The sequence below is a fragment of the Triticum urartu genome, chromosome 3, assembly GCF_003073215.2.
Source record: "Triticum urartu cultivar G1812 chromosome 3, Tu2.1, whole genome shotgun sequence".
In the NCBI taxonomy this organism is placed as follows: Eukaryota; Viridiplantae; Streptophyta; class Magnoliopsida; order Poales; family Poaceae; genus Triticum; species Triticum urartu.
Window position 1 is genome coordinate 292,344,522 of NC_053024.1, and position 20,477 is coordinate 292,364,998.

General features: G+C 43.5%; 1 protein-coding gene and 1 long non-coding RNA gene across 2 annotated transcripts; both read right to left on the reverse strand.

Moving 5' to 3' along the window:
* Positions 1 to 1,591: 1,591 nt before the first annotated feature.
* On the reverse strand, positions 1,592 to 5,123 carry LOC125543848. The gene is made up of 2 exons (XR_007298891.1): positions 4,741 to 5,123; positions 1,592 to 1,894 (listed from the first exon to the last, which is right to left on the reverse strand). It is a non-coding gene; the product is annotated as an uncharacterized LOC125543848 (long non-coding RNA).
* Positions 5,124 to 7,749: 2,626 nt separating this feature from the next.
* On the reverse strand, positions 7,750 to 14,632 carry LOC125548332 (uncharacterized protein At5g01610-like). The gene is made up of 3 exons (XM_048711965.1): positions 14,546 to 14,632; positions 8,492 to 8,546; positions 7,750 to 8,147 (listed from the first exon to the last, which is right to left on the reverse strand). Exons 1-3 carry the CDS (start codon positions 14,630 to 14,632, stop codon positions 7,750 to 7,752), a joined length of 540 nt encoding a protein of 179 aa, XP_048567922.1.
* Positions 14,633 to 20,477: the final 5,845 nt, after the last annotated feature.

Sequence of the window (20,477 nt, forward strand, 5' to 3'; positions counted from 1 at the left end):
TCTGAGATTGTGTGGCGCATATTGTATAATCATACCCACGGATACTTGAGGTGACATTGGAGTATCTAGATGACATTAGGGTTTTGGTTGATTTGTGTCTTAAGGTATTATTCTAGTATGAACTCTAGGGCTGTTTGTGACACCTATAGGAATAGCCCAACGAATTGATTGAAAAGAATAACTTTGAGGTGGTTTCGTATCCTACCATAATCTCTTCGTTCGTTCTTCGCTATGAGTGACTTTGGAGTGACTCTTTGTTGCATGTTGAGGGATAGTTATGTGATCCAATTATGTTAGTATTGTTGAGAGGACTTGCACTAGTGAAAGTATGAACCCTAGGCCTTGTTTCCTATCATTGCAATACCGTTTACGCTCACTTTTATCATTCGTTACCTTGCTGTTTTTATATTTTCATATTACAAATACCTTTATCTACTATACATATACCAATTGTTTCACCATCTCTTCACCGAACTAGTGCACCTATACAATTTACCATTGTATTCGGTGTGTTGGGAACACAAGAAACTCTTTGTTATTTGGTTGCATGGTTGCTTGAAAGAGACCATCTTCATCCTACGCCTCTTACGAATTGATAAACCTTAGGTCATCCACTTGAGGAAAATTTGCTACTGTTCTACAAAGCTCTGCACTTGGAGGCCCAACAATGTCTACAAGAATAAGGTTGTGTAGTAGACATCAAGATCCAACTCATGTTTAAAATGACGTCTGAGCCGGAAGGATGAATTCTAGGATTTGGTTGAGGATTGCGAGCATTCGCAACATATTGAATCAACAGACTCAAAATTACAAAGACAAAGGATGACAATTAAATTACCAGACTAATGGGATTAACCACAATGCAGGCACACAAGACTTTCCAAAGAAATAGGTTGCAAAGGATTCTTGGAAGGTCGAATAGCATTTCGGGGTACTTGTGAAACACACGAATAACTAGGAATGAACAAATCCTCGATAAGTGTAAGGAATTATTCAAACATGTATTCATGCAGAAAAGGAGCTGCAAGGCTGCAACCACAACGATTCTAAGGATATTGGAAAGTATTTCAGGGTATCTTGTAATAACAATAGCGATTGGAAAAGAAGGTTTGGATGACAAGTGTATGTAGCTATCCATAGGGATTCATCGGTGGTACGGAATTGCAACGGTGAAGGGCACAAGGGTCTCGGGAAAACATCAAAGAGTATCTGCAGAATCTTGTGGCGAAGCAAGCGATCATCGGTAATGACGGCGCTCTCTGGGAGTAAGTAGTTACGAGAACCTAAGGTTAGAGTTAGTAAAATCTTTAACCCGAATAGAAGAGAGATCAGAGTCCCAGAGTAAAGACGAGGAATAGAAGATTCTAATACCACCCATTGTGATGTGGGCCCGTAAGCCGCACAGCCATGTTAGTAAAAGTTTTGTAATTACTAGATTCAAATTCGGCCAAGGAGTTGGAAAGGGGGCTACCTACAGGCAGTCAGCTCTGATACCAACTTGTGACGCCCCCGATTCAATCGTACACTAATCATACACGCAAATATGTACAATAAATATCAAGGACTCACGGAAGATATCACAACACAACTCTAGACACAAATTAAAATAATGCAAGCTTTATATTACAAGCCAGGGGCCTTGGGGCTCGAACACATCAGCTTGAATACAAACTAGTAAGCGGAAGCAACAATATCTGAGTACAGACATAAGTTAAACAAGTTTGCCTTAAGAAGGCCAGCACAAAAGTATCTACGATCGAAAAGGCAAGGCCTCCTGCCTGGGAGCCTCCTAACTACTCCTGGTCGCCGGCGTCTGTCACGTAGCAGTAGGCATCCTCGGGGTAGTAGTAGTAGTAGTCGTCGGTGGGGGCAGCGGTCTCAAGGGCTCCGTCATCTGGTTGCATCAAACGAATATGGGGGGAGAAAGCAAAGCAAACGTGAGTACTCATCTGAAGTACTCAGCAAGCAAGGCTGTATATGTGGACTGGGCTGCAGAAATGCCAAAATAGAGGGGAGAGCCTAGTCCTATCGAAACTAGCATCTTCAGCGGTCTTGCAGCTTTAGAAGGATGCAGACTAGTATAAAGTAAAGTAGTAGTAGTGTCATCAACCTCGCCCAGAGATCCTTCCTCGACTCCCTGTGAGAAATCAATCCTAGAGCCATACTATCCATTTCTCATCTCAAGTATCCATTTCTAGTTGTATCAATCGGGATACAACTCTGAGTGTCCATTACCGTAGGACAGGCTATCGATAGATGTTTTCTTCCCTACAGGGGTGCACCAACTTACCCACCATGCTCGATTAACTCTATCCGGACTCACTTTACTAGGTCATGCCCGGCCTTGGCCAAACGATACACCGCAACCCAACCTAGGCTTAATAGAGAGGTCAGCACGCCGGACTAAACCTATGCCCTCAGGGGTCTTGGGCCATCGCCCCAGGAACTCCTGCACGTTGCTTGGGCGGCCGGTGAGCAGACCTAGTTACCTCCTTAAAAAGGCAGGTGCTTACGCAGTCCAACCCGGCGCATGCCGCTCAGTCGCATAACGTCTATTAAGCTTCGGCTGATACATACGACGCAAAATACTCATACCATGCCCACGTGATGGTTAGTGCTATCAGGCCAGAGGCCTCTCAGATCAAATATCCAAATCATAATGGATTAGGAACGCGCGGTAACGAGCAGAGACTCACGATCGATGTGACCATGTCTCCCCGCCTCGAGGACCTGCGGCAAGGGCTAAGAATGCTCGGCCACGCCTAATAATTATCTCGCGAGCACCCTCCAGGTCAACCCGACTCCACATCACTCGCAATTAAGCTCACGCGGGTACCCCCCGGGGCCGACCCGTCTTTAGTAACATGGTTCAGTGTAAAGTCATAGTAACCATAGTAACCGTGTGTCTAACACCAAGGAGGAAACCTGAGGAATCACCCTCGACGGATTCCAAATGATGTAACCATCAAGGTGGACTTGGAGGAATCACCCTCGTAGGTCCACACTTGAGGGGTTGCACGACAGAGTCATTATCGGGAGTGGTCAAGGAGGAATCACCCTCGATGATCATGACCGAATAACTACACTACAGGGTTAACATCAGAAGTGCTGATGAGGTATCACCCTCGGCACTCGATAGTAACTCTGTAGAGTTGTACAACTAAGGGGGGTGATGTGCGGTGTCGGGGCCTAGACGTCGATCACGTTGATCGAGTCATCGAACATGAAGCGGGGCAACTGGGACAAGATGGGGGGTCACTGATGGATGTCTAACCAGCCTATACTAAGCAGTTTAGAATAAGCAGGTAGGTAACAATAAGAAGGTTACAAAAGCAGGCTATGCATCAGAATAGGAACAAACAATAATAATAGCAAAATCTAATGCAAGCATGAGAGAATTGAATGGGCGATATCGGGATGATCAAAGGGGGGCTTGCTTGAAAGCTCAGCAGACAAATACGGATCTTCAACGATGAAGTAGTCGATCACTGGTTCAACCGCGGTCTCGGAGTCTACCGAAAAGAAGAGGGGGAAGAAACAATAAATATAAAGCAAACATAGGATCACAAAGCATAACATGACAATATGTTATGCCGGGTGTGACCTAACGTATGGCTACACGATATAAGTAAAGGGGGAATTCAATCGAGAATGTTTTCCCGGCTCCGGACCTGTGTCAGACAGATGACCGGAGGAAGAATGTTCCAAGTTCAGCTAGTTAGAGGCATCTGGCAGGTAAACGAACCATGTATTCAGATTCGTCACGTTTTTCTGAGTAACTTTCATATATAAATTATTTTCATCTAAGCTATGGATGAATTACTATGAATTTCCGAAGTTTAAGCAATATCCAGTAACTCTGAAATTCTAGTAAGTCTGAGAATTGCTTATTTTTAAACATCACTTAGCTGTTATCCGGAGGCTAAAGCTATTATTCTGTATGTCCTATGATTTTGTGCCTTATATCAGATGTGAGCATTTTTCTGCGATCTACCTGTTAGTAACACTTTCCTCCATATTAGAGTTCAATTGCTTGAACATCAACAACTCTAAAGTAGCTATGGATATAAAGCTGTTTTTCAGTTTTCAACTAACAAAACTTAGCATTTTGTGAATTTTATAGAATTTAATCTGCACATCAAATGGATTTAGTCCAGTGGGATAAAATGAGGTTTGTCAAGTGTACTTCCTGCCCACATGAATTTTACTCATATTAACTTTTGTTTAGTTTCTGTTCAAGGGCTGTCAAGAGGGCTAATCAGTGTATTAGTTTCAAAGCTGGCTACTGCTACAGTAACTGAATGTTACTGTAGTACAGGAGCAGCGGCAGAGTGCATCGGGCAGAGCAGTAGCTGGGAGCGGCAGCGGCGAGGCCGGCCGAAGGCGGGCGAGGCCGAAGGTGGGTGCGGCCACACACTCAACGCGCGCGCGCGCCCACGCACACACGGCACCCACGCACAACACGCACACACACATGCATGGCGGCTCGGCCATGGCCACAGCGATGGCCAACAGTAGTAGCAGCCGGTGGCAACGACTAGCGGCAGTGCAGCAAGGGTAGCAACAAGCAGCAGCTAACGACAGCCGAGCAGCGGCAATACGAGAAGCAGCAGCAGCGCAACAGCAGCAGAGCAGCGCGCACGTACGCGTACGCTTAGGCGAGAGCTCGAGCGAGCTCGAGGACGGCGGCTACAGGCGCGGAAAAAGGCAGGGGAGAGAGAGGTTCAGGCAAGAGCTCACCGGGAGGCACACGGTGGCCGTTGGGAGGCTTAGGTGCTGCAGGCTTCGCCGGAATCGACGCCGACGCCGGCGACCGAAGAGGAAGAAGACGACGGCGCTCTCGCGATGCAGAGCTGAGGAGCTCCAACGGGCGGCACCAGTCGATGTAGAGGGCGACGGTGGAGCTCGTAGATGTGTCGACGAGGTGCGGGGGCGGCGGTGGTTGCGGCGGGGCGAAGTGGCCGGCGACGAGTGCGTCGTGGAGGTGGAGGGAAGGGGATCTGGAGAGAGCCCAGAGGGGAGTGGGGTGACAGAGGAGAGAGTGAGGCGCGGGGGAGATGACCGAGGCGCCCCGGGCCTTATCCTCTCGCGGCGATGGCGACGAGGTGGTGCGATGGGAGCATGCCCGGCGCAGCTCACCTCTTCTTTTACATTTGTTTTTAAACTTTTTCGTTTTCTTTTATTTTCAGAAAGCAAAATAGTTTTATAAAAACTAATCTTGCACCTAAAATACCATTTTACTTAGGCCACTTCTATAATTAACTTGGCACCAAAATAAAGTAGTTTAGTATTTTTATAAATTAGAAATCATTTAAATAAATGATTTAACCACAGTTTTGATTAGCTTAGAGCACTTAAAAACCTTGTAAAAAGTTGTTTCCACCACCAAAATTAGTTATAGATTATTTTTCACACTTTGGACATTTTAGTTTTCATGTTTGAAAAAATTGAATTTTGACTTTAATCTGAAATTGAATTTGATTGAGTTCGAAAGCAAATGAGGATTAGCAACAGTAGGAGTGATGACATAGCATCATCAACAAGGGATTACTGTAGCATGATTCTCGGGGTGTTACACATTCCCACAACCTATAATGGAGTAACCAAGCCAATAAGGGTGTACCTTGACACCCACAACATATGGATCCAGATCCATGTTTCGCATATGTATGAATCTTGACAGAACTGATCTCAAGGAAGACGAAGATGAACAGGGATGAAAAGAAGGAGACGATGAAGGACTGGTGAAACAGGGTTAAAAAGAAAGAAAGTATGTAACAAAACGGGTGCCCACACACCTGTGTGCCCCTAGGAATTTTTGAATAGTAGTACAACTATTCATCGTGTGCACAACACATCTTTACCTAATATTAAAAGAAGCATTGTTTCTTCACCTTTTTTGGTAAAAAAAGGCTTCGTACGTCGTCCGCACTAAAAAAGGCTTCATACGTTGTCCGCACACCTCGATTTGTTTGTTCGTTTGCTTTTTTTACAGGTCAATCTATTCGTTCGTCACTCGCCTGAGACGAGTTAGCTTCTGGCCCACCATGAAAAACGTCTGGCCCGTCAAACAACCAGGGCGCAGGCCACAATCTTAATGGGCCGGTCCCCACCACAAAAAACGTCTGGCCCGTCAAACAACCAGAGCGCAGGCCACAATCTTAATGGGCCGGTCCATTCGCTGGCACAATACGAGCCGAAAATTCCAAAAGAAAAATGTGCTCCTTCAGGAATCAAACTCGCAACACCTTGATGGACACACAATGATGCCTACCACTTGGCCTACTGCCCATAAGGAATTAATGGACAGCGAGAACATTTATAAACCAAATGCAGCGGCAGATTAAAAAAACGAAAATTTTCAACAATTTTTGGAAAACTGGGGAAAAAAATTCGAAAAAATTGCAAACAGTTTTTGAAATTGTGATCAAGTTTTGAAATTGTAGAAAAATATTTAAAACATCAATTGATTTTCTGAAAAAGTGATCGAACATGAACAAAATTATAAAACACAACTTTTGAAAAGGTGAATGGAATTGGAAAAAATGAACAATTTTTAAAACGTGAAGAAGTTTTGAAAATGTGAACAAAATTTCAAAAACCTTAAAAACATGAACAAGAAATTTCAAAGAAATTGTGAACGCATTTCAATTCCAAAACAAAAATTTGAACTATGAATATTTCTATAAAAAATGAATTTAATGTACGGTGAACATTTGCTTTGAACGATGAACATTTTTATACACTGAGATCATTTTTTTATACAAAGTGATCATGTTTTAAAATGTACGATGCACATTTTTTATACACAGTTAAAAAATTTAATGTATGATGAACATTTCATAAACATTTCTGAAACGTGATTTTTTTGAAAAATATGAACTTTTTGTGTGAAAATGAACAAAAAAATAGAATTCCATATTTTTTGAACGTTTAGCAATTTTTGATAATTCTGGATTTATGAAAAAAGGAAATCAGGAAAAAGAAATTGAAAAAAATAAAAAATAAGCAGAAAAATAAAAAGAAATAAAAAAGAAATCAAAAAGAAAATCAGAAAAAACAGAAGAAAACCGGTTGAAGGAACCTTCTAGGAGGTTCCAAAACTGGTTGCTCCTTGAAGTGGGCTGGCATGTGCGGCGTCATCGCTCGCACCGCTTCAGTGAAGCCGCAGCTCCGTGAGCATGCCAGCATCAAATAGGATCCCACCAAACAGGTCTCTTAGTGTGTATCTCAGAAATCAACTAGGCCTCCAAACAGATTTTCAAAAAATATTCATGATGTTTTTAAAAAAATTATGTACTAAAAAATATTAATGAAATTGAACAGAATGTTTGTCAAAATGTTATCGGTGATGCAGCAAAATGTTGTCATGGCCGTTGAAGATTATGAATTTTTTTTTTCTTCCGTTGCAACTCACGGGCCCTTTTGCTAGTCCGTATCAATATGTCTTCAACGGTTCAAAAAAAGACTATGCCTTCCAACCCACGCAGATGTGTGCCTTGAAATAATCATCATACATGACCCGATGACCGTGTTTAATCTCTGTCGGAATCAATCAGATTTTGCCGGTTCACGTAGAATAAATTTTGTAGGTACTTTTTTTGTTAACTCGATCGATGTGCTGCTTAATTTACAAATCTGTTTTCTCTTACGCACATGACGGACGAACATTTTTTTTGCGAAGAACACGATGGACGAAGATGACCACAGTGGTACAAGCTTTTCACACAGAGTTGCTCCGAAATTAATCTAGAACTTGTCTATGGAAACACCATCCCTGACAACCTCGTAGGCGTGGCGATTCCAGGTATTGTTCAAGCCGGCGCAGAAATGCACTTTGGAGGCTTCCGTCCTGATGGCGGTCACCTTGATCCAAATGAGGATCTTGGTCTTGATGCCCTCCACCTCCGACAGCTTCCCCTTGTCGAGGTTGCCGGTCACGCAGGTGAAGAATCGGAGCACCAACGAATCCTTGTAGCCGACCTCGCACGCTGACGCGATATGCACCATGAGCTTCTTTGTCTCCTCGTCGAACTCGTAATTGGTCGCATCTTGTGGGAAGAGGCCCATTTTTTTGCGAATGGGGAAGAGGCCCATTGAAAGGTCGTATTCCTTTAGGAGTTCGGGAAATGGTTTCTGCATTTTCCCTGAAACCAAAATGGTTACTTTCTTGCTCGCATGGCGACACGGACCGGTAAAAAAATTAATGACCCCTTAAGTAGTTATAAGTGCAGGTATTGGTGTTGTATAAGTAAACATGACAAACATTATTCATGAGATGATCACCTCCTTTTTGAGTTAAGATTACCACAAGAAATGCAGAACATCCGCATTGTTAAGATGCAAGTGTTTATGCAGATTGCAGTAGACAAAGAAGAAAGAGCTTCACGCCATTTTGAATGTGCGCGCCCTATCATTTCCGGGGGAGATGAAATCACGCGTGGTGTGCCTTTTGAACTAGGATGAGCAAAGCTAGGGAAGGGTACCTTACCTTTGATTTTGTTGACCATCCATTTGGCTCCATCTCCGATGCTGCTTGATATACTCTGAATCGAAATAACAAAATGGTTTATGGAGTGAGCAACTCAGAACACAAGAAAATGGAACTCATTATTACTACTAGTTCCCATTACTTGGAGAAACATGGCAAACAAAACAGAATCTTATAGAACCAAGATATTTATGCAAGGCTTTATTTATTCACCCGAATGCTTCATGGTCAGGGAGATCGGTATGCATAACAGCACAACAACATTCTAAATGCCAACAGAGAACACAATAGCTCTGATCTAGCTCAAGTCAATAGTTCTTCCATCCTGCAAGTAAAATCAACACTAGCTAGGTGGCTGTAGGTTAAAGCAATCAAGCATATGGGCTACCAATGCAAGAAGGGTATTTCAGAGGGCTGATCAATTAATCCCATCGGATACAGCAGGGGCCCAAGGCAACGGATAATCGTTGAGAAGGCTGGAGCCAGATTTCAGGCAGTCAATACTGCTGGAAATATGAGCAATTTATCAAATGATTTTATTAACAGAAATACTAGGTAAAGCGTGACTAATATAGTACAGATAAAACAAGTCATGCATTCTGACAGAGAGAAGGTAAATAACATCTGCATATATGAACTGTAGCCTAACATATCTAGAGCAGACTGTGGAGCTAGTTGCATGTATGGAGTAGAACCTAACACATGTAGGGAAAGTACTAGTACGAGAAACTGTGGCAGGACATCTAACAGAAAGAAGAAGAACACATACGTGACAGCAGCAGCAGCAGTACTGGACTTGGGGTCGATGTCCTCGCCAGCCATGTCGTCGAGGAGGTTGTCGATGTCGGGGAAGTAGTCGTCGTCGGGGAAGTAGTCGTCGGAGTCCGGGGTGACCGTGACAAAGAAGTCAGTAGTCGCGCTGGGCGCTCCCCAAAAACCTTATCACCCTTCTCCCGTACAGGACTCAAAGAGGTGAGCTTTCGGAGGCCTACTGTCCCGACTCGCGGTGCACGCCGCAAGCCGGGATGAGGAAGACAACAGTAGCTCAGAGATTGGAACCGGTAGCGAGAGGAAGGAGAAGTTCTGGTGCGCCTCTCTGAGAGGAGCGACCTCCCTTTTATAGGCGCAAGAGAAGGAGGCGAGAGGCTGCGCCGGGAGCTGAAGGGAACGCGGGAGACGAAACGAACAGACAGCAGCTGAAGGGTGCAGCGTTCGTATTCAATATCCACTACAGTAAAAACTTTCCAGCTTTTTAGACGTTTGGATATAATCCAATGCAATAACTCCGAAGTTTTTCATTTTTCTAACAGACTTTAATCTTCTCTGAACGTGTCTTGATGACTTCATGTTATCCTTTGAGCTGCTCACTTTCGTGATCACAGTTTGATTATCACAGTTCATAAGGATACCCGGTACAGGTTTCTCAACAACCGGCAAGTCATTCAAGAGTCGATGAAGCCAATCTGCTTCGACCGTAGCTGTATCTAGTGTTGTGAGTTCTGCTTCTATTGTTGACCTCGTTAAGATGGTCTGCTTGCAAGACTTCCAAGAAATAGCGCCACCTCCATGGGTGAATACATAACCACTCGTGGCCTTTATCTCATCAACATCTGAGATCCAGTTTGAGTCACTATACCCTTCAAGCACCTTTGAGTGCCCAGTGTAGTGAATTCCATAATTCGCAGTGCCAAACTCTCCCTAGAGCTTTTCCAATGTACATCTCCTGGTTTTGAAACAAACCGACTCAGTTTGCTAACAGCAAAAGAGATGTCAGGTCTTGTAGCACCGGCTAAGTACATAAGCGAGCCAATAATCTGAGAATACTTCAATTGGTCTCTAGCAATTCTTCGATTCTTTCGAAGCAACACACTCGCATCATATGGTGTTGGAGAGGGCTTGTAGTCACTATAGCCAAAGCGACTCAAGATCTTTTCCACGTAGTGAGATTGAAGCAATGTGATCCCATCATCATCGTCTCTCAACAACTTGATGTTTAGAATGACATCAGCCACTCCTAAATCTTTTATCTCAAAACAGCGAGATAGAAAGTCCTTGACCTCCTTAACAAAATTCATATTTGTTCCGAAAATCAGTATGTTGTCAACATACAAGTAAAGGATAACTCCCTCGCCCCCACCATGGCGATAGTACACACATTTTTCAGCTTCGTTTACAACAAAGCCTGCAGCTGTTAAATTTCTTTCAAACTTCTCATGCCACTGTTTGGGTGCTTGCTTGAGTCCATACAAAGACTTCAGCAACTTGCACACTTTTCTTTCCTGACCATCTAGTACAAACCCATCTGGTTGTTCCATATAAATTTTCTCGTCCAACTCTCCATTTAGGAAAGTAGTCTTAACATCCATTTGATGAACGAGAAGCCCATGCGAGGCAGCTAGTGAAAGTATAACTCGAATAGTGGTCAGTCGAGCCACAGGTGAGTAAGTATCAAAGAAGTCTTCACCTTCCTTTTGGGTATAACCCTTAGCCACGAGCCAAGCCTTGTACTTTTCAATAGTACCATCAGGCCTAAGCTTCTTCTTGAATACCCATTTGCATCCTATAGGTTTGCACCCATAAGGACGACCAGTTATCTCCCAAGTTTCATTCGCCAAGATGGAATCCATCTCGCTACGAACCGCTTCCTTTCAGTAGTCAGCATCTTCAGATGCATAGGCCTCTGAAATATAACTGGGAGTGTCATCTATGAGATACATAAGAAAATCATCACCAAAGGACTTTGCAGTCCTCTGTCTCTTGCTCCTAGTAGGAACTTCATTGTTCTCCTCCACGGGACTTTCAAAGTGTTCCATTGAAATTGCAGGTTCGGTAATTGTAACTGATTCCTGATTCGATGAACTAGGCATTTTCTGATTAGATGAGGTAGCCATATCCTTCATGGGAAAGATATCTTCAAAGAAATTCGCATCATTCGACTCCATGATCGTACCAACATGCATGTCAGGTACCTCAGATTTTACAACCAAGAATCTATAACCAATGCTATGAAAAGCATATCCCAGGAAAACACAATCCACGGTCTTTGGTCCAAGCTTGAGCTTCTTTGGAATTGGCACATTGACTTTCGCCAAACAACCCCAGGTTCGTAGACAAGAGAGCTTTAACCTTTTCTTCTCCCATTCCTCGAATGGAGTTATCTCTTTGTTCTTTGTGTGGACTCGGTTTAGGACATGACATGCTGTCAATATCGCCTCCCCCCACCATGCCTTGGAGAGACCCGATGTGTCTAACATGGCGTTAACCAAATCGGTTAGAGTACGGTTCTTTCTTTCGGCCACCCCATTTGACTGAGGTGAGTAGGGAGGCATTCTCTCATGGATTATACCATGTTCCGTACAAAAAGCATCAAATTCATTGGAAAAATACTCTCCACCACGGTCGGACCTAAGCCTCTTGATTTTTCGATCAAGTTGGTTTTCCACTTCAGCTTTATAGATCTTGAAAAAGTTCAAAGACCCATCCTTAAATTTCAGAAGATACACACGGCAGTATCTAGTGGAGTCGTCAATTAACATCATGAAATATTTCTTTCCACCTTTTGTCAAAACACCATTCATTTCACATATATCTGAATGTATGAGCTCCAGTGGTGCAAGATTTCTCGTTTCCGCAGTCGTGTGAGACTTACGAGGTTGCTTAGCTTGCACACAAACTTGACACTTAGATACCTTGACAGTGCTGAAGCTAGGGATCAAGTTCAACTTCGCTAGTCGTGACATGCAACCAAAGTTAACATGACAAAGACGTGAATGCCACACATTTGATTCACTATTGTTGCAAACATGATTAACAACTTTATTGCAAACGTCTAATAAGGATAAACGAAACAGGCATCCTGACTCATAGCCTTTACCAACAAAGGTTCCATACTTGGATATTACAAATTTATTCCACTCAAAGACAAGCTTATAGCCATCTCTACACAGAAGAGATCCGCTAACAAGATTTTTATTGACGGAGGGGACATAAAGCACGTTCTTCAGTCGCACGATCTTCCTCGAAGTAAACTTTAGATCGACCGTGCCAACACCACGAACAAAAGCACTTGAACCGTTGCCCATCAGCACGGTTGAAGTCCCTGTGGTCTGATAAGACGAAAACATGGAAATATCACCGCACACATGCACATTAGCACCCGTGTCAATCAACCAATCAGGAGAATGGCATACTGAAAGAATAGTGGGAAATATACCATACCCATCATCCTTCATGTCAATGTCTCCAATGACAATATTAGCAGTCTTGCCGCCTTTCCCAGGATGATACTTGTCATAGCGATTAGGGAAACTAGGAGCCCAATGATCAGGATCCCCGCACACATGACAAACACCTTTCTTCTTGTCATTCTTCTTCTTGAAGTTCGTGTGTTGCACAGCCTTGTTCTTCCCATCAAACTTTGCTTTACCATCAAACTTGCCCTTGTTCTTGGACTTGTGGGGCTGGAAGTTTTTCTTCTGTACCAGATTGGCACTAGATCCTCCCTTAATACCTTGAGCACGTGTGTCCTTTGCTCTCGCCTTTTCTTCGACATCAAGAGTACCAATGAGATCCGGAATGGAAAACTCCTATCTCTTATGCTTCAGTAAGGTAGCAAAGTTCCTCCACGAAGGAGGAAGCTTGGTGATGATACGTCCGGCAACAAACTTGTCCGGTAGGATACAGTTGAAGTGCTCAAGCTCTCTAGCAAATGACTGTATCTCATGAGCTTGCTCAACCACGGAGCGCTCTTCAGTCATCCTGTAATCATAGAATTGCTCCATGATGTACAACTCAGTGCCGGCATCGGAGACCCCAAACTTGGCCACGAGTGCGTCCCACATATCTTTTTCATTGTCAATTGACGTATAAGCATCAACTATGTTCTCACCAAGAACACTCAAGAGAGCAGTCTTAAACAGAGTATCCATTTTCTGAAAAGCTTGTTCCTGTTGGGCATCAAACTCCCCTTCAGGCCTGCCAAGCGTGGCGTCATAGCAACTCATGGTTTGAATCCATAAGACTGCTCTCACGCGCCACCTCTTATAGTGGATACCCTCAAACATAGGAGGTCTCATGGAAGAAGCAAAACCACTTGGGGTAAATTGCCTATAATAAGGTTTTTGGATTGTTGGAAATATGAGCAATTTACCAAATGATTTTATTAACAGAAATACTAGGTAAAGCATGACTAATATAGTAGAGATAAAACAAGTCATGTGTTCTGAAAGAGAGAAGGTAAATAACATATGCATATATGAACTGTAGCCTAGCATATCTAGAGCAGACTGTAGAGCTAGTTGCATGTATGGAGTAGAACCTAACACATCTAGGGCAAGTACTAGTACGAGAAACTGTGGCAGGACATCTAACAGAAAGAAGAAGAACACATACGTGACAGCAGCAGCAGTACTGGACTTGGGGTCGATGTCCTCGCCAGCCATGTCGTCGAGGAGGTTGTCGACGTCGGGGAAGTAGTCGTTGGAGTCCGGGGTGTCTGTGACGAAGAAGTCAGTAGTCGCGCTGGGCGCTCCCCAAAACCCTTATCACCCTTCTCCCGTACATGACTAAAAAATGTGAGGTTTCAGAGGCCTACTATCCCGACTCGCGATGCACGCCGCAAGCCGGGATGAGGAAGACAACAATAGCTCAGAGATTGGAACCCGTGGTGCGGCACGTCGTGACGAGGCGTGGCGTGGCGAGGCGGGCGGCGAAGGAGGAGTGTGCGTGGATATCCCTCTTGTTCTCATGCTCATACAAGTGGGGAAAGAACCTCCCTTATAAAGAAGTCCAACTCGCTCTAAACTAGCAATATGGGACAAAACTTTGTTCCACCTCTTGCCTTGCATGAATGGGTTGCATGAGCCTCTAGGATTTATTAGGAATTTCTGAAACTGCTATTGGGCTATGCCCAAAATAGACAAAATTCCAGCAAATACAAGGGAGACAAGATGATGCATGCATGCATGCATGTTTAGAATGAATGATTCGGACCAGGCACGAAATCGAATTGAACAAGTTTAAAGAAATCTAGGGAAAGGGGAGGAGGGGACTGACATTGAGCTCGTCGCCGACGTTGTTCATCTCCTTGCCGGCCTGCTGGTTGAACCAGTACCCACCTGCCTTCCCCATTATCTGATCCATGGTCAAGGATCAAATCACTGCTCCTGTTGGCCAGAAATTCCCCTTTTGCTGATCGAAAATGTCTGGAAATCGATTTCTCCGTCGTCTTCCACCTTTGGTATCGTCGACGACGGTCAATTTTAGTGCGAGGGAGGGGGAGCCTCCTACTTGTTAGACCCACATTTAATGACTAGGATTTGACGTGGACAGGGCGGCCCATGTGCCCGGGCGGGGCGCCCAGATTTTCAGAAAATATTCACGACTTTGAAAAAACGTTCCAAAAATTTAAAAATGTTCACAAATTCAAATAACCATTCATGAAATTCAAAAAATGTTCATGAATTTCAATTATTTCCAAATTTCAACAAAAGGTTGTCGACTCAAAAAATATTAGCAAAGTTCAAAAATCGTTCCACAATTTTTTTAAAAAAATCACGAATTTTGAAAAAATCGCGAATTTAGAAAAGGTCATGATTTAAAGAAATGTTCCACATTTTAAAAAATATACATAATTTCAAAAGATTCATGAACTTTAAATAAGTTTGTGATTTAAACAAGTATTCTCAAATACAAAAATTATTCCCAAGCTGAAAAATAAAGAGGGAAAAATAAGGGAATTTCTAAACGGTGCTTAATGCGGGAGCTCCTAGTCGGCGCTGCAGGCGCCTATTAGGAGATGCGGCGCTCGCGACAGCACAGGGTGGGCCGGCCCACGAAGGGGCACCGCACAAAAAAAGAGCGAACATCCAAAACATAGCGCCACCGCGGCGAATCAAACTCACGACCCACACATCCTTCAGTGCGTTCCGCTAACCACTCGGACGTGAGGTTGCAAGTGATTAAGTACACCGGAAACCTTTAAAACTTATTAGAGCCGCTGTTACATGATTTCCTTTAAAAAAAACTGAAACATCACAGATTTCGAAAAAAAAATTGAACATGCAAAAATACTTTGCCCTATTCAATAAAAGTTAAATGGTTCTGAAAAAAGTTCATCAATAATAAAAAATAGTTCACAAAAAATTGAAAAATGTTTATCCAAATCTTGAGAAAAAAGATCACCAATTTCAAAATAGTTCACAAACTGGAAAATGTTCATAAACTTCAAAAAAAGCTGATCGAATTTGAAAAAAATGTTCATTGAATTTGAAAAGGTTTATCGATTTTTAAAAAAGTCCATTAAATTTGAAGAAAAAGTTCATTGAATCCGAAAAATGTTCATTGAATTAAAAAGAGTTCATCGAATTTGAAAAAAAAATCATCTATTTTTCCAAATAGTTCAGTAAAAAAAAGAGTTCATTCATTTTGAAAAAAGTTCACAAAAAATGAGGAAAAGTTCACCGATTTGAAAAAAACGTTCATTGCATTTAAATAAGTTCATCTAATTTGGGCAAAGTTAATCGAATTCAGAAACATTCATCAATTTTTAAAAAGTTCATCAAATTCAGAAAAAGTTCATCAAAATTGAAATGTTTTTTATCGAATTTGAAAACAGTTAATCAATTTTAAAAAAGTTCATGACACTTGAAAACAGATTTTATAATTTGAAAAAAGTCCATTAAGTTTTGGAAGAAGTTTATCAATTTTGAGAAAATTTTGTCGATTTTGGAAAATATTTCATCGATTTGTTGAAAAGTTCATTGAATATGAAAAAAAGAGACAGGGAGAAATGAAAAAACACAGAAAGAAAAACAAAAAAGAGATAGCAGAACAGAAAAAGGAAACATAAAAAACGGAAGAAAACCGGGTAAAATAAAATCCCCGGAATCCAGCCTAGAAAACCAGGTGAAAAAACCAAACTAGGGCTCTCGCGGAATAACTAAAATATGTGAAAGAAGAAACTTAACATATGTTGCGTGATTGGCAAGATGGTTAGTACCCTTCTCCTTGTTCGAAGGGGTTCTGAGTTCGAACCCCCACGCACACCCTTTTTTGTTGTTTTTAACAGAGAACCCACATTGGCACTTGTGCAAAAAAGAGCGAGTGGTAGGTTTCAAAACCACGACCTCCTCGTGCTAGCTAGCTAGGATAGCCAACTAGACTAATCACAGCGATGCGATTAGCTACAGTCTATTCGTTCCTTTGTTCTTCTTTCTTTTTCTTTTTTATTTTTCATTTTTCTTTTTCTAATTCGACAGGAAAAAATCATCGATTTTAATAAACATTTTTCAAATTCGGTGAAGTTTTTTCAAAATCAATGATTTTTTTTTCAAAAAATGAGTTTTTAACAGAGAACCCACATTGACACTTGTGCAAAAAAGAGCGAGTGGTAGGTTTCAAAACCACGACCTCCTCGTGCTAGCTAGCTAGGATAGCCAACTAGACTAATCACAGCAATGCGATTAGCTACAGTCTATTCGTTCCTTTGTTCTTCTTTCCTTTTCTTTTTTATTTTTTATTTTTCTTTTTCTAATTCGACAGGAAAAACTCATCAATTTTAATAAACATTTTTCAAATTCGGTGAAGTTTTTTCAAAATCAATGATTTTTTTTCAAAAAATGAGTTTTTAACAGAGAACCCACATTGACACTTGTGCAAAAAAGAGCGAGTGGTAGGTTTCAAAACCACGACCTCCTCGTGCTAGCTAGCTAGGATAGCCAACTAGACTAATCACAGCGATGCGATTAGCTACAGTCTATTCGTTCCTTTGTTCTTCTTTCCTTTTCTTTTTTATTTTTCATTTTTCTTTTTCTAATTCGACAGGAAAAAATCATCGATTTTGAGAACCCACATTGGCACTTGTGCAAAAAAGAGCGAGTGGTAGGTTTCAAAACCACGACCTCCTCGTGCTAGCTAGCTAGGATAGCCAACTAGACTAATCACAGCGATGCGATTAGCTACAGTCTATTCGTTCCTTTGTTCTTCTTTCCTTTTCTTTTTTATTTTTCATTTTTCTTTTTCTAATTCGACAGGAAAAAATCATCGATTTTGAGAACCCACATTGGCACTTGTGCAAAAAAGAGCGAGTGGTAGGTTTCAAAACCACGACCTCCTCGTGCTAGCTAGCTAGGATAGCCAACTAGACTAATCACAGCGATGCGATTAGCTACAGTCTATTCGTTCCTTTGTTCTTCTTTCCTTTTCTTTTTTATTTTTCATTTTTCTTTTTCTAATTCGACAGGAAAAAATCATCGATTTTAATAAACATTTTTCAAATTCGGTGAAGTTTTTTCAAAATCAATGATTTTTTTTCAAAAAATGAGTTTTTAACAGAGAACCCACATTGGCACTTGTGCAAAAAAGAGCGAGTGGTAGGTTTCAAAACCACGACCTCCTCGTGCTAGCTAGCTAGGATAGCCAACTAGACTAATCACAGCGATGCGATTAGCTACAGTCTATTCGTTCCTTTGTTCTTCTTTCCTTTTCTTTTTTATTTTTCTTTTTTCTTTTTCTAACTCGACAGGAAAAAATCATCGATTTTAATAAACATTTTTCAAATTCGGTGAAGTTTTTTCAAAATCAATGATTTTTTTTTCAAAAAATGATTTTTTTAATTTGATGATTTTTTTTCAAAATCGGGGAACTTTTTCCAAATTCTGTGAATTTTTTTAAATTCGGGTTGGGTGGTTCGGTGGTTTTCGGTGACTTGGTTCGTCGGGGTCGGCGACTTAGGTCACGAGGTGAGAGGGGGTAGGCGAGTTTGTCCCTCGTGTTAGGCGATTCGGGTTGGTGCTTGGTTAGTTTTGGGCGACTTGGTTCGTCGGGGTCGGCGACCTAGGTCACGAGGGGTGAGGGGGTAGGCGAGCTCGTCCCTCGCGTTAGGCGATTCGGGTTGGGTGCTTCGGTGGTTTTGGGCGACTTGGTTCGTTGGGGTCGGCGACCTAGGTTGCGAGGGGAGAGGGGGTAGGCGAGTTTGTCCCTCGTGTTAGGCGATTTGGGTTGGGTGCTTCGGTGGTTTTTGGCGACTTGGTTCATCGGGGTCGGCGACCTAGGTCACGAGGGGAGAGGGGGTAGGCGAGTTCGTCCCTCGCATTGGGCGATTCAGGTTGGGTGCTTCGGTGGTTTTGGACGACTTGGTTCGTCGGGGTCGGCGACCTAGGTCGCGAGAGGAGAGGGGGTAGGTGAGTCTGTCCCTCGTGTTAGGCGATTCAGGTTGGGTGCTTCGGTGGTTTTGGGCGACTTGGTTCCTTGGGGTCAGCAACCTAGGTCATCAGGGAAGAGGGGGTAGGCGAGTTTGTCCCTCGTGTTAGGCGATTCGGGTTGGGTGCTTCAGTGGTTTTGGGCGACTTGGTTCATCAGGGTCAGCGACCTAGGTCACGAGGTGAGAGGGGGTAGGCGAGTTTATTCCTCGTGTTAGGCGATTCGGGTTGGTTGCTTCGGTGGTTTTGGGCGACTTGGTTCGTTAGGGTCGGCGACCTAGGTCACGAGGTGAGAGGGGGTAGGCGAGTTTGTCCCTCGTGTTAGGTGATTCGGGTTGTGTTCTTGGGTGGTTTGGGGCGACTTGCTTCATCAGGGTCGGCGACCTAGGTCACGAGGGGGGAGGGGGTAGGCGAGTTTGTCCCTCGTGTTAGGTGATTCGGGTTGGGTGCTTCGGTGGTTTTGGGGGACTTGGTTCGTCGGGGTCGGCGACCTAGGTCGCAAGGGGAGAGGGGGTAGTCGAGTTTGTCCCTCGTGTTAGGTGATTTGGGTTGGGTGCTTCAATGATTTTGGGCGACTTGGTTCGTTGGGGTTGGCAAACTAGGTCACCAGGGAAGAGGGGATAGGCTAGTTTGTCCCTAGTGTTAGGCAATTCGGGTTGGGTGCTTCGGCGGTTTTGGGCGACTTGGTTCGTCGGGGACGGCGACCTAGGTCACGAGTGGAGAGGGGGTAGGCGAGTTTTGTTGGGGAACATAGCATGCAATTTCGAAAATTTTCCTACACTCACGCAAGATCTATCTAGGAGATGCATAGCAATGAGAGGGGGAGAGTGTATCCACGTACCCTCGTAGACCGAAAGCGAAAGCGTTAGATTAACGCGGTTGATATAGTCGAACGTCTTCACGATCCAACCGATCCAAGTACCGAACGTACGGCACCTCCATGTTCAGCACACGTTCAGCTTGATGACGTCCCTCGAACTCTTGATCCAGTAGAGGGTCAAGGGAGAGTTTCGTCAGCACGACGGTGTGGTGATGGTGATGGTGATATGATCTGCGCAGGGCTTCGCCTAAGCACTACGACGCTATGACCGGAGGAGTAAACTGTGGAGGGGGGCACCGCACACGGATAAGAGAAATATTGGTGTACCTTTGGGGTGCCCCCCCGCCCCCGTATATAAAGGAGGGGGGAGGAGGCCGGCGGTCACGAGGGGCGCGCCAAGGGGGGAGTCCTACTTGGACTCCTAGTCCAAGTAGGATTCGTCCCCCCTTTTCCTTTCTCCACCGAGGGAATAGGAAGGAGAGGGAGAGGGAAAGGGAAGGGGGCCGCGCCCCCTCTTCTTGTCCTATTTGGACTCCCTAGGAGGGGGGCGCGCACCACCCCCCGGGGCTTCCCTCTCTCTCCCTTTAAGCCCATGTAGGCCCAACACTTCCCCAGGGGGTTCCGGTAACCCCTCGGTACTTTGAAAAAATACCCGAATCGCTCGGAACCATTCTGATGTCCGAATACTACCTTCCAATATATGAATCTTTACCTCCCGACCATTTAGAGACTCCTCATCATGTCCGTGATCTCATCCAAGACTCCGAACAAACTTCGGTCCACCAGATCACATAACTCATATAGTACAAAATCGTCATCGAACGTTAAGTGTGCGGACCCTACGGGTTCGAGAACTATGTAGACATGACCGAGACATCTCTCCAGTGAATAATAAACAACGGAACCTGGATGCTCATATCGGTTCCCACATATTCTACGAAGATCTTTATCGGTCGTACCGTAATGA